This window comes from Amia ocellicauda, chromosome 15, assembly GCF_036373705.1.
Source record: "Amia ocellicauda isolate fAmiCal2 chromosome 15, fAmiCal2.hap1, whole genome shotgun sequence".
In the NCBI taxonomy this organism is placed as follows: Eukaryota; Metazoa; Chordata; class Actinopteri; order Amiiformes; family Amiidae; genus Amia; species Amia ocellicauda.
The window spans coordinates 12465238-12477552 of record NC_089864.1 but is presented as its reverse complement, the minus strand read 5'-3'; the positions used below and the strand labels follow the sequence as shown (position 1 = coordinate 12477552).

Here is a 12315-nt window from a genome sequence, read left to right as displayed (position 1 = left end):
CTAAAAGTGACATATCAGCGTAATTTTTCTTGAACTCTACACGCTGTTGTTGCAGTAGTACTGTGTGCAAAAAGCTCATCGGTAACTCTGCCCACCTGGCTGCAGTAGCTGCTCTCTATCCGCTGGTTGAGGCTGGGTTTGTTACAGGTGAGTGAGACCACAGACACCAGGGTACTGTTGTGACTCTCCGGGGAGGCGGCCCAGGACACAGCTGCCATGCTGGAGCTCAGCATCCGTACGCTGACATCCTGAGGTTTCTCCTTCAGCTCCTCAAACCACCTGCCACTGGGACCTGCAGCGAAAGATTGAGCAATGATGCCTTGTATAAGGAAAATGTGTTATTGCTTGCGTTAATATGTTTTCTGCAGATTGACTTCACATTTTTTCTGTATTGTACTGATTTCTTTAGATACTGTTCAGTTAGTAACAACAAAGCGGTAAAAATGCATTGCTTTCTGGCAGCGTGTAAATAAATGGTATTGTAGTTTTGCTATATTATTGCAAAAAACTTAGACTTTAACCCCCCACGAACTACCGTTTCTCTTATTTATTCTTAATACTGTTGCTACCATTGAGTAAGCCACATGAGAAAAGTGTTTAACAGTATCTATACACAGTTCCCCTGTGAGTAGTATATACTAGTAGTACATACAGAAATGTAACAGAATGACGCAAGCTTACTGTTGTTGTAAACGCTTTAGAGAAACACTAAATGATGACTTACTGAGGTAAAATGTGAAACTGGTGTCACTTGTACTCTCTCGGGGTTTGCACTCTCCAGACGAGCTGAATGTCGTGATCGACACTGTGTATGTCCCGGGTTCGGTCAACTTGGCAAAGAACTCATGAGTGTTTTCATCTACTGTGGCCACCTCGGAGGAATTCCCTGAAAGAACAATTGGAACATTAGAATAATGCTCGTGGACTTCCGATATCTGTCTATGATTCTGATTGAATATTTAGACCAGCTAGTCTCCAGCAGCCATGTTGGTACACCTAAGATGATCTAGTAACTTCTTTGTGGGACAAGACCATTCCAAAAGAACTAACACGCCTCAGGACGCATGCTAGTCATGAAAGTAGATGCTAAAGTCATATTGCATCATAGGACACAACAAACCCAGGCATCCAAAAACACTGCTCAGACTTTAAATGTTGAAATGTTTTATTTCTCAGAGAATTGAAAGCTTGTTTGTGTCACACTGTCAGTTCAAACGTACCATCTCTGTAGACGTAGATATTGAAGCCGTCGAAAGCCGTGGGAGGGTGTGGGGGCAGCCAGCGCAGCTCCAGGAGTAGTGGAGAGAAACTGGCCATGTGTGAAGCAGGTGAGGCGATGTCCATGGCAGAGCCCATCTCGTTCTCATCCTCATACTCCTGCACCACCTGGTTGACAAACTCCTCCCCATCGCTGGAGATAGTGGTCCCCACAGAGGGCCAGTAGGGCTGGGTGGTGGTTTCTGAGTCTGTGTCGTTGCTGTAGTCCACCCAGCTGAAGGACTCGTTGGGGTTCTGGGTTAGATCAAAGGGCTGCAGAGTGGTGATGTTCTTGTAGGTTCTCGCATTCTCCTCCTCCTCCTCCTGTTGCTCCTCCTCTTCCTCTTGCCCCTCCTGTTGCACTTCCTCTTCCTCTTGCCCCTGCTGTTGCTCCTCCTCTGCCTCTTGCTCTTCCAAAAGTCTGATTTCCTCCCTGCCCTTACTTGCCAGCACTCCAGCCAGGCGTCCCCAGTTGATGTGCACTATCTGCACAGAAACATTGTTGGGAGGGTTGGGCACTGTGAGACAGAAACATTGTTTGAATTTGAGCTGGTAAAGCTGATCAATCAAAATAACAATATATAATAATGGTCTTCTACAGTCATTCAAAACATATGCATTACAGTAAACAGTAAACAAACATTACAGTAAAATTAACTCATCGTACATAACTGTAACTAAAGCCCTTTTGGAAAATAAATGACTTAAGTGCTGATCAAGAGTGATTCACATTTACAGGAGATCATCTCAGAAGTGCAGATGATAGTTTTCAGATATGGGTGTGGTGCCCATTAACAACAATACAGTTTCTTCAAGTATAATATTATATTGAAGGATTATACACATGAACTGTGGCATGTCTCTGGAAACGTATATTAGGTCATGAACAACTGTAATTCAAATGTGTACTTTATTTTAAGTACAAGCCCTAGCCATGACCTAACTATGTCCCCAGTCGAGACTGGGGACCCTTGGGAAGTGCCAAACATCACTCACAGTTACTGGGGTTGAACACAGTCACTCCTACTGGAAGAGTGGTCTGTATCTCACTTATATCACAACACATACAGACACATAAAACCATGATTTTAGAATTAGTGCGACCTTTTCTTTAATAAGTCTCTGATGTCTACTCTTCAGATCCATTGATGGAAGATTGACTAGATACATAAAGGGAAGAGAAACTGAATGATTCCTCACAAAATCGAACAAACACCAAAAATACAGAAAGTTCTCAGTGGAGTGCAATTCAGAGTACCTGTCCGGTGCCGTTTTGCTTCATGTCCCACAACACTGTATTGGACAAAGATGCTCTTGTTGACAGTGGCTTCAGATACCAGTTGGAAAGTTATGTTACTGTAGCAAGTTCCTGGCAACCAGTGCTTGAAAACAGTCTTTCCCCTGAAGAAGTCTGTGTAAGAAACATAAACATTTGATGAATTAGTTCATAAAGTTGCTTGTATGTTCTGGCTTTCTCCAAGACCACAAATCTCTCGGGTAACAAGCTTCTGCATATCATGGCCAACAGTGAAAACAATTTCGACAGCTGTAGTGCAGTATGTATTAATCATCACTTAACATCGGAAGCACCTCCAAAAGCTACAGGGTAGCAGCTATAACAGAAGCTGAAAATATGATAGAACAGGAAACAATAAATGGGAAACTGGAGGTTTGAGGTCGACATTACTTTTTATTTTCTGGGCAGGCCCTGGATCTCTGTGTGGAAAAGTGCATTTTGTATATTTCAGTCAACTCTGGTCAATTATTATTGTGAAGGAAACACACACACATTATTTTGTATCCTATTAAAATTACAGACTTTTAAGATATTTACCTTTGTATAACATGGACCGTTGCTCTCTCCCCTCAAGGTAACTTATGTTTACTCTTGTAAAAACATTGTGCTTCTCAGCACACTTGAACTCAAAGATCACGCCAGTCTCGGGGGAAGGCTGAAAGTCATGAATAGACACACTGTTCACAGGAAGAGGCTCTAGGAAACAACAGATAAATAATTAACAAACAAATAGCAGCACAAGACATTTCCTGACAAAAACAAAAATGAAGGCGGTATGAAGAACATAATCCAGTAGGCAAAACCCTACTTTAGTGAAAGCTACAGTATTGTCAAATGACAGTATAAACTGTTTCGAACAAATATTTATTTATAAGTTAAAATACAAAGCTTAAATATATATTCACATAGATTAAATACACATACAAATACAGTGAATGCATTCACATGAACACATTCACACGAATCATTCTTGGAAAGTCAAAACATTCTCAATAGAGATGATGTGCAGTGACTGGCCAGGCCACGGCAGAGCTGCGATTCTTTACAATCTTCTCTGCAAGTTGCCGCCACATTACATTAACAGCTGATGGTCTGCAAAAGAACTGCAAACTGTCTGATCCAGAAATATTCTTTAAGAGAGACTTTTGTCTTTCTGTTGAATTTGTCACATGTCTAGAATGTATGGAAGATAGTTTCTCAGATTCCACACTGTGGGAAACACAGACAGTCAGGGTATCATAACTATATCATGGCCTTAACAATCTCAGCCAGGATGGGCTGCAATTCTGACTAGTTTTTCCCATTGAATCTACACAACACTTACACTTACACTTACAAACATGTAAAGCTTGTAGAATACATTTCAAGACACATACAAAAGTTCATTTATTTAACCCCCTAACATTTCCCAGAGCTATATATGGTTACAGTGGTTTATGTTCACATGGATGTTGATTGCTGATGAGGTGCCAGACTTAAACTACCATCTTTGACCTTGGATTCATGTTTGTGTGTCTTAGTAACTGGGGAATAATGGTGTGCAATGGAAAACTATAGAAGCAATCAGGTCAAAGACAAAGGGAAAGATAACACAGGTCTTTCACGCAAGATGAATGCCATTAGTGAAATACACAAACACGCACACACACAAATACTCTGGAACTGTAGGTCTTTTACTCACTGGTTAGAACGGTGACTGACTTGACAGCTTTTGACTCCATCTTGGTGTTCAACTGCATGAGGGTTATGATGTAACAGAGGCCATGGTAGGTGGCATTAAAGACCACAGTGGGAGGTGCAGTGTCATTGAGGTTCTTAAATTCCAGGAAGTAAGTCTTGGACTCGCCGGTGACCTTTGCCATATATGCTGCTGCACTTTTGTTCAGGTCTGTAGGCTCCAAAGACATTACAATGGCATTGTCATCTCTGACAGTAACTAGGAAACATGTAGTGCTCTGCAAATGAAAAAGGAAAAAAAGCAATCCATTAGGTTTAGTCACACAACATGTAGCTCACATTGCCTGTCCAATATAGGACTAGATATTTGAAGCCTGGCTCAAACATTCACTCAACTCCATAGAAGGACTGTCCCTCACATAGGTGGAGTACAATGTGCAATTTGCATTTCATCATTGCACACGCAATATTTATTTTGACAGTTATGTCTATCAACAACATACTTCTATGGTAATACTTCTTCTGCATGCAGAAAGACAGTGACCAGCAATGCTTGCAATGAAGTTGGACCTCCTGAATTTGAGAGAAACCCACAGGGCATGTAAAGAGTTAAAGTTAAAGCCATCTACTCTAAATACCCCTTTGTTGATTTGACAGACATATCAGAGGCTTCTGTTGTGGACTGCTTGTTACATAATCCGCCAAGGGGTGCTATTATAGAAGATCACAGAATCAATAAGTCAAATTCAAATGTCATTACTTCTGATCATTAAGTCTCAGGACCGGACTTGGTTTGCCATTTTGCAGTATTTATTCTCTCTCACCCCGAGGAAGCTATTTGTGGTGGGTGTTATACAACTTGTGTTTCCATTCACTTCTCATTATAGTCCTGGATGTCCTGACACTGTTTATCCCTGCCCCCCCAAGCTATTCCCGCTAGATTAAATCAGCTCTGTTTGACAGTAAACAACAGTGGAACGGCATTTCAGTAAAGCTCACATCTCTGGCAACCAGAGTAACTCAATTTCTTTGTGTTCAGACTTTCCAACTCTTTTCCCCTTGTAGGGCAACTTCAAAATATAACAGTAACATGAGGAACCCTTAATTTTGATTTTTGTAGAGTCCTGCTATATTAAAAGGAGTAGTCTTGACACAGAGAAGATATTTCTATGTGATAACACTCAAGCACCCATCTAAGTTTGAGCACAGTGTCTTGTCGCTTGGCCTTGTGTATCACTGAGTCTCTGACACAGACACGTATGCCCAGGGCTGTTATTTATACCACACATTTATACTCCACTATATTTACGAGTTCTCATTTTAGGAAAGCAGGACTCTTTAATGGTTTACCGCTGTTTGTTTTATTGAGTGTTATGAAATAATTATAGTAACAGCTGCAGCCAGTTCAATTGAGATGTGAGAAGAGAGTGGTGTTCATGCAATACATCCCATACTTGAATGTGCTTCGATAGTAAAAGAGGCCGATGGAAAAATACAATACTGGAGTGTAATCTGCTGCTGGAATAAGTGTAGTACTAGTTTAATAGTGCTAAAAGGGTCAGATATAATCACTTTGCAATAGAAGGCAGCAGTATAAAGAACATATGGCATCACCTGCGGGTCTGATTAAGGACACCAGAGTATGAAAGAAATACACAATTGTAGTCAAGATCATTGTGACACAATTTAATTAGGAATATTAACAAACCAGTGACAACTGAATGTGTCTGTTGTCTGTCAGCACACATCAGGGAGTTGAAAGGTGCTTTGTGAAAGAAACAATAAACAGTAATAAACAGATGCGGTTGCTATACTTCCGTCATCTCTAAAGGTTTGCCATTGCTTGTCTTTTCTGTTTCTTGTTAACGGTTTTTTAAGACAGATCGGATACATTTCCATTTGAAACACTCTCTGACATTCTGTCTTCCTTTATACAGATTTAGTCACAAAGTAGAATGAATACTTGTTCTCAGATTGGTTCTGCTTCTAGGAAGTAAATGAGCCATTGCGAAACTTAGAAGCTGTACACAGGCCAGATGTTTGTGTCACATTTAGACGATGGCTGTTAATGCACCAGTCTACAGAGACACAGAAAGTGCTTATGTCAACATGGTGATGGAACCAGTGCAGCACTTTAGCTAATTAAGTAGCTGTTAATGGAGGTCTGTCTCTCGCACCTCTCAACTTTTATGTTTTGTTTTTGGTGATATGAAATGCAAGCTTTTTTTATGAACTAGTAGTTACTACATTAAACCCTGAAGCTGATGCACTTTCAGGAATGGCAATCTTTATTTATGTTCTTATACTGACGGTTTAATATCCATTGATAACCTGTCTGTTCCATTTGATTCATTTCATCACACCCGACTAGTGAGCAGAGGTAGCTTTATAATGTGGTTGGCCATAGAAACATCCAGAAATAAGTTACGAAGGAGGATACCAAATGAGTGAAACAGCAACAAATGATAGGAAACTTGGGAGTATCAAAACATCAGTATGAAAGAAAAAAAGTGACCAAGAGCTATTCCAAAAAAAACAATTACCTACATTCCATTTGAGCGAGACACTTACTAGCTGAGTGTGAGGCTAAAAGGGAATGATTATCAAATACATATAAATTTAGCGTTTGAAAGCATGGCTGGATTTCATTATTTTACCACCACTAGGGCTAATCCTAGCATGGTTTGCTTCTCAGAGGGATGTAACGCCAGCTATATACCCTTTGCAGGCTGGCATGCAGTGTCTTTCTAAATGCCAATATTTACATTTTAATCTTGATAAAGCTGTTCTGAGCTCGGTGCCTTCCACTGCAGACTCGGCTCACAGCGACCATAAGACAAAAGTCAGTCCTCGTCTGTCTTTATTGTCATGGCAACTTCAAAGATAAAAGAATAACTCCAGTAAGATGTCTCCTCACTATTGCGGTGCTACCGATGGCTGTGCTGTGTCTTTGGCCTCATCCTTGTTTTTTAATATACATGTACATGTGATTTGAAATGGAGAGGTTCTGTTTAAGCATTACCTTTTTTTTTTTTTTTTTGCAAGAACTTACACTATGCAGGTGATTATTGCCATGTTGTTTAGACATCTCATTTGTCCATGATGACTCAATAAAATGTATGTTGGCTGCATAGTTCATGTGCAGATTGTCCATGATACGTTAATGCCATCAATATTTATTTCAGTACAGCCCTCAGTTCCAGAATGTGAACAAATAAATCAATAAAAAGCACAACAGTCCTTAGTAATGAACTTTTATGTCCCTAATTGGGTAGTCATTATAATCCTTCAGATTGCAATAACCACTCAAAATTATATATAACACCATGACAGGATAATGAAATGTATACTAAAAAATCGTGTGCCTATATATATTCACACTCTGGAGCTTAATATTTAAGTCATTTATACACAACTAATGAGCTGGATTCAATGGACTAAAACCAACAAGATGATCTCTTTGCTATGGCAGAATTAAAAGATTTGAAACTAATTATTTTCTTCCCATGCTTGTCTCTGTAAATGTAGGGATGGGTTTAATTACTTCATTGATGGAGCTTTCAAAGTCTTCCTTTTGGGTCTGCGGGGCATAAAAACAGTTATGTTCCATTATTAATGAGAACTGACCATTTAGGAGATACTGCCCTCAACTGCAGATTCAGTAATGCAGAGATGATGAATGCTGCCAGGGAAATCTTCAGAGGTCTCAAAGCGTCGACATACACTGCAGATTTCTTTTTGTCTTTCTCCTAGAAGCTACCTATTCCCATTTTCAATAGCTTAACCCAGGCGACCACAACCCCCACCACGGTCCTGCTGTGCTTTTCTGTGCTGCGCTGGGATTTTAGCCCCACTGAACAAAGCATAACATTCAAACATGCATTATTCTACCAAATGCTGAAATTAAGTGTAACACCAAGTGGGAAGTTGGAAGAAAAATATATTCTGCATTTGTGAGGCAGAATACTTTAATTAGGTAAAGTCAGCACGTCTCTCAGGATAGCAGACAAATTATCTCTAAATACACAGAATATTAAAGATTCAAATGCTTTGGAATCTCATTGATTCACTATTTCTTTCTGTGCAATACTTCCTTTCACTGATGCCTAAAGCTTGGACCTAACATTTTTAATTTTCTCCATGCTTTGATGTTTAAATATATCTTTGTGAAATCTGTTAATGTGTATTACATGAAGTACCATGCTAGGTGTTCAATAATTATTCATGATTAAGTATACGGAGTCTAGAATTCAAATTAATTGAAGTTTTCTTAACCAATCATACCTAAATGAACAAAGAACTGTTTCATTATAATATATCATAGAGTCATACAAACACAGGACAGTTAATATTATAATGCTTGCTTTTTAAGGAAGGAGTATTTGTAGTTTCTATCTTGCATGGGCGTAAATACAATATATACATATATATAAAAATAAGGAGAAAAATTGACTTAAAAATTCTAATGCTTTATTTTATACAGAATTAATGCATTTGTAGTTTTAAGGATGGACACCTTAGTAAAACAAAATAGACTAATTGAAGAATGCTAAAAAGTGAATCTGAACCAGAAACAGCTAATGATAACAGCTGCTCTGTGCTTATATGCTCTGCACATAGCTGGGGCCATATAGATCTGAGTCATGTGGTGCCATGCAGATAACTGGGGAGAGATCAAACGACCCCCACCACCCAATATGCCACACTGGGGCTTTCAATGAGAACATGTGGGAAGAAAAGTGTATTACACAGTAGACTGTTCAAACAGAATGATACTTCACTAAATAGTTAAATAAAAATAGACTTTCTGATGGCATAACAAAGGCTGACACATAGAAACACTTTCTAAGGGGAAGAGAGCATATTAAACAAACAAAATAAGTATTGTGAGATTCCCAAACTATGGAGTCTTGAAGAAATGTAGCTGCCAAATATAACAGTCCTTCAAACCCAGGAATTACATTGTGTAGGTTACCTATTTGGACAGCAAATCAGAACAGCAGGTTGTTATTTAACCTGCCTTAGAGCTGGTCTCCCAACTACACTGAAATGAGCCAACAGATGGACCAGCACATGGTGTCCTCTGACATAAATAGCTTCAAGCAGCTGTTTTACACCAAACAGGTAAAACATTGTGTGTATTATTCTTTTTATCCATACATGAAGGGATAATAAATAAATCACATTGATCTACTGGTGGACCAAAGGACTGATGAAAAGTTGGTAAAATAATCACACGTTATGGTACGTTATGGAGAGGTGGTATGAAATGGTAATTGCTCTTTTTGCAAGAACATTCTAGAGATCCTAAAGATTGCATTAAACATTACTGTGCTCCCCTGGGCAAAGAAGATGAATAACACTACAGTGGCCTGGGATAGTTAAAACACAGACCTCTGAAGCTGATGTAGCTTTGAGATTGAAATAAATAAATAAATAAATAAATAAATAAATAAATAATATAATATAATATATTACACATTTTGTGAATCCGAATATTATTTTCCACATATTTTTCAATTCAATCATAAAAAAGATACAATTGGATGTTGGCTATGGTATTTTCCCCCAACATCTGATAGCAGTTTTACTAAAAACAGGATTTAAGTATTCACAAACCCTCCCAGTAAATTTATACTGGCACCAACATTAACGATTCAAAGTGGACTTATCCATTTTTAGTGTGCTTTGTATAAACTCACTAGAACTGCCATTTTCTGTCAATCCAATTTTTCAGATGTCCATTTCCATTACTTCATGGGGACTGATACCTTTCCTAAATACCTTGTGGTTCTGCCCACAGCCTCTATGGTGGATTAAGGGTATGGTAATGTGTATTTTACAGTTACCACTTTTCTCCTCTCACGGCACATTTCTTGCCAATAAAGCTGACATTGTAATTACCTTCCTCCTTGCTGATTTCACTTTTGGACTACAGTATCACAATTTACTGACCACAAGTGCGTAAAAGGGCCAAAAGTGTCCAGAAAAAAAACTGCACAGCACTGCAATAGTGAAGCTCCATAACTTTTTAAGGACATGTTTATTTTAGGTCTACCAGAATTAAATAAACCTGTTACTGAGCAACCAACTGTAAGAAACTATCATAAAAAATATGCCTAATACACAGCTTTAAGACAACATAAGTTAGCTGGGGTCATCAGCACCCATAGCACAGTGTTTATTGATTATATTTTCATTATGATTGATGATTTACAGAATGTATTTTAATTGAAAAATCTACACAAAGTAGTTAGTACCAAGTATGTTCCAATGAAAGACAAATCTAAAAGAGTATTTTGGAAATTGTTGATAATATATATATTTCAAATTATATATTAAAGCATTAGTTCATTTCCATCTGTATTCCTTTTAGTATTTGAATGAAGCAATTAACGGGTGTATTCTCACAGTTACACTGATCACAATTATAAATATATATTCATATATTCACAGCAGATAAAAATGTAACACAATGTGTTTCACATCAGAACAATGTTTTGACTGACACCAAACTGTGAAGATCATGTATTATGCATGCTGTGGTGGAGAGAAACCTTATGGGACCTTGCGTTTTGCATAGGTCTTCCGAGTGTGTGTGTAGGGGTGGGTGGGTTACGTTACTTACATGAAAAAGATGGAGACTGGGACTGTTTGGCTTTTCTGCTCAGGAACAGGGAGGGAACAGGGCGGACATGAATTGATTTTTACATTTTTATGATCAGCCATTATTCACAATGAAAACCATTCAATTGTGCTCAAGGCAGGATCTGATAACTGCTCAGTTATTGTCCATGCAATGCTATTGGTCTGCCATCATGCATTTTCTTATTAATTTAAAATCCCCCCCACAGGACTCAAGGCTCATGCCACCTGTGCTCAATAGCCCGTCCTCCTCTTGCTAATCAAACTTAATTGCGTCCAAATATGTATGGCAGGATTCACATCTCCCCCTAGTGCATTCCATCACTGGCTTTAATTAAAGTCTCTCCGACACCCTGGATCACTGGTGGTACTCTTCCAAGGCAAAGGAAGAGAAGCTGTCCGTGTCCCGTTTCACGTTGTCAAACACAGGGTGAGGGGAGCACAGCACAATTAATTAGCTGTCTTCCCCCTAATCACTAATGAATTAGTTGCCAAGTGAGTGATGAATCTCTTCTGATGACAAGCTGTTTTTAAAATACCCCCGGAGGCACTATATGTACAAAACAAATGAGGTATTTGATGGGAAAGTATGTGAAACACTTTAAAAATAATAATATGGTATGTGGTTTAGAATTGAAACAAGAATGAAGGTCTGTTAACATTGGGATTTGTGTTGGTTTGTGAGGATTCATTTTAAATTTTGGATTTTGTGCGCTGAATTCAGTGCAAATGCTTTTCCCATATCTTTTGACTGGATATAGGAAACCAATTTATCAAAAAGGACAGCTCATACTTCTGAGGAAGATCCCAGAAGAAAAACGAGATATTGTTCACTACGAGCACCAATGCCAATCTATTTTGTTTTTGAACTTCTTTATGTTTTCACTTTAGCTTGCAAACATATACACTATGGCTGCTTACGTTAATCAACTCTGATTGGCCTTGCTGACTTTTAATAACAGCCCAGGCCTCACCCACCATCAGAGTATCATCCCCTGACAGTTGTTTTTCATGCAAACCTTGCCATACTCCATTCAGAACATCTCTTAAAAATGGCAGCAATTCCAGTCCGATTTTGCGGAAACCATTTCAGAATCATAATCACAGCATACGTCAGCACAGCACTGACGGGGTAAACTAAAATCTCCTCAGTGTTGGTTTAATCTACAAAGTTAAACGGCATTCATGACCACACTGTTAATCTGTAAGGCACAGCACAGTAGTCACAAATCCTGTTTACCACCAAATACATGTAATGATGGGTTTGTAATTAAGGGGTTGACAGATGCAAAGCATGCAAATGATTATTACATCCTTTCGCTATTGTTTTTACATATCAAAGTATATTAGAGAAAACTAAATCCAATACATGTGTTGCATTTATACATACATATGACCTTTCTTGGTAGTACAAGCAAGATTAAAAAGCAAGCTCTGAA

General features: G+C 38.7%; 1 protein-coding gene across 2 annotated transcripts in view; it reads right to left on the bottom strand.

Annotated features, from left to right (window-relative positions):
• ptpro (protein tyrosine phosphatase receptor type O) overlaps positions 1–12315 on the bottom strand; it is a 33457-nt gene that overhangs the window by 13856 nt on the left and 7286 nt on the right. For both annotated transcript variants that reach the window (XM_066724349.1, XM_066724348.1), the window contains exons 2-7: positions 4236–4509; positions 3092–3250; positions 2516–2668; positions 1221–1775; positions 725–886; positions 96–292 (exon numbers count right to left, since the gene is read on the bottom strand). In XM_066724349.1, the coding sequence (XP_066580446.1) occupies positions 96–292; positions 725–886; positions 1221–1775; positions 2516–2668; positions 3092–3250; positions 4236–4509 (1500 nt within the window). The remainder of the gene's footprint in view (positions 1–95; positions 293–724; positions 887–1220; positions 1776–2515; positions 2669–3091; positions 3251–4235; positions 4510–12315) is intronic.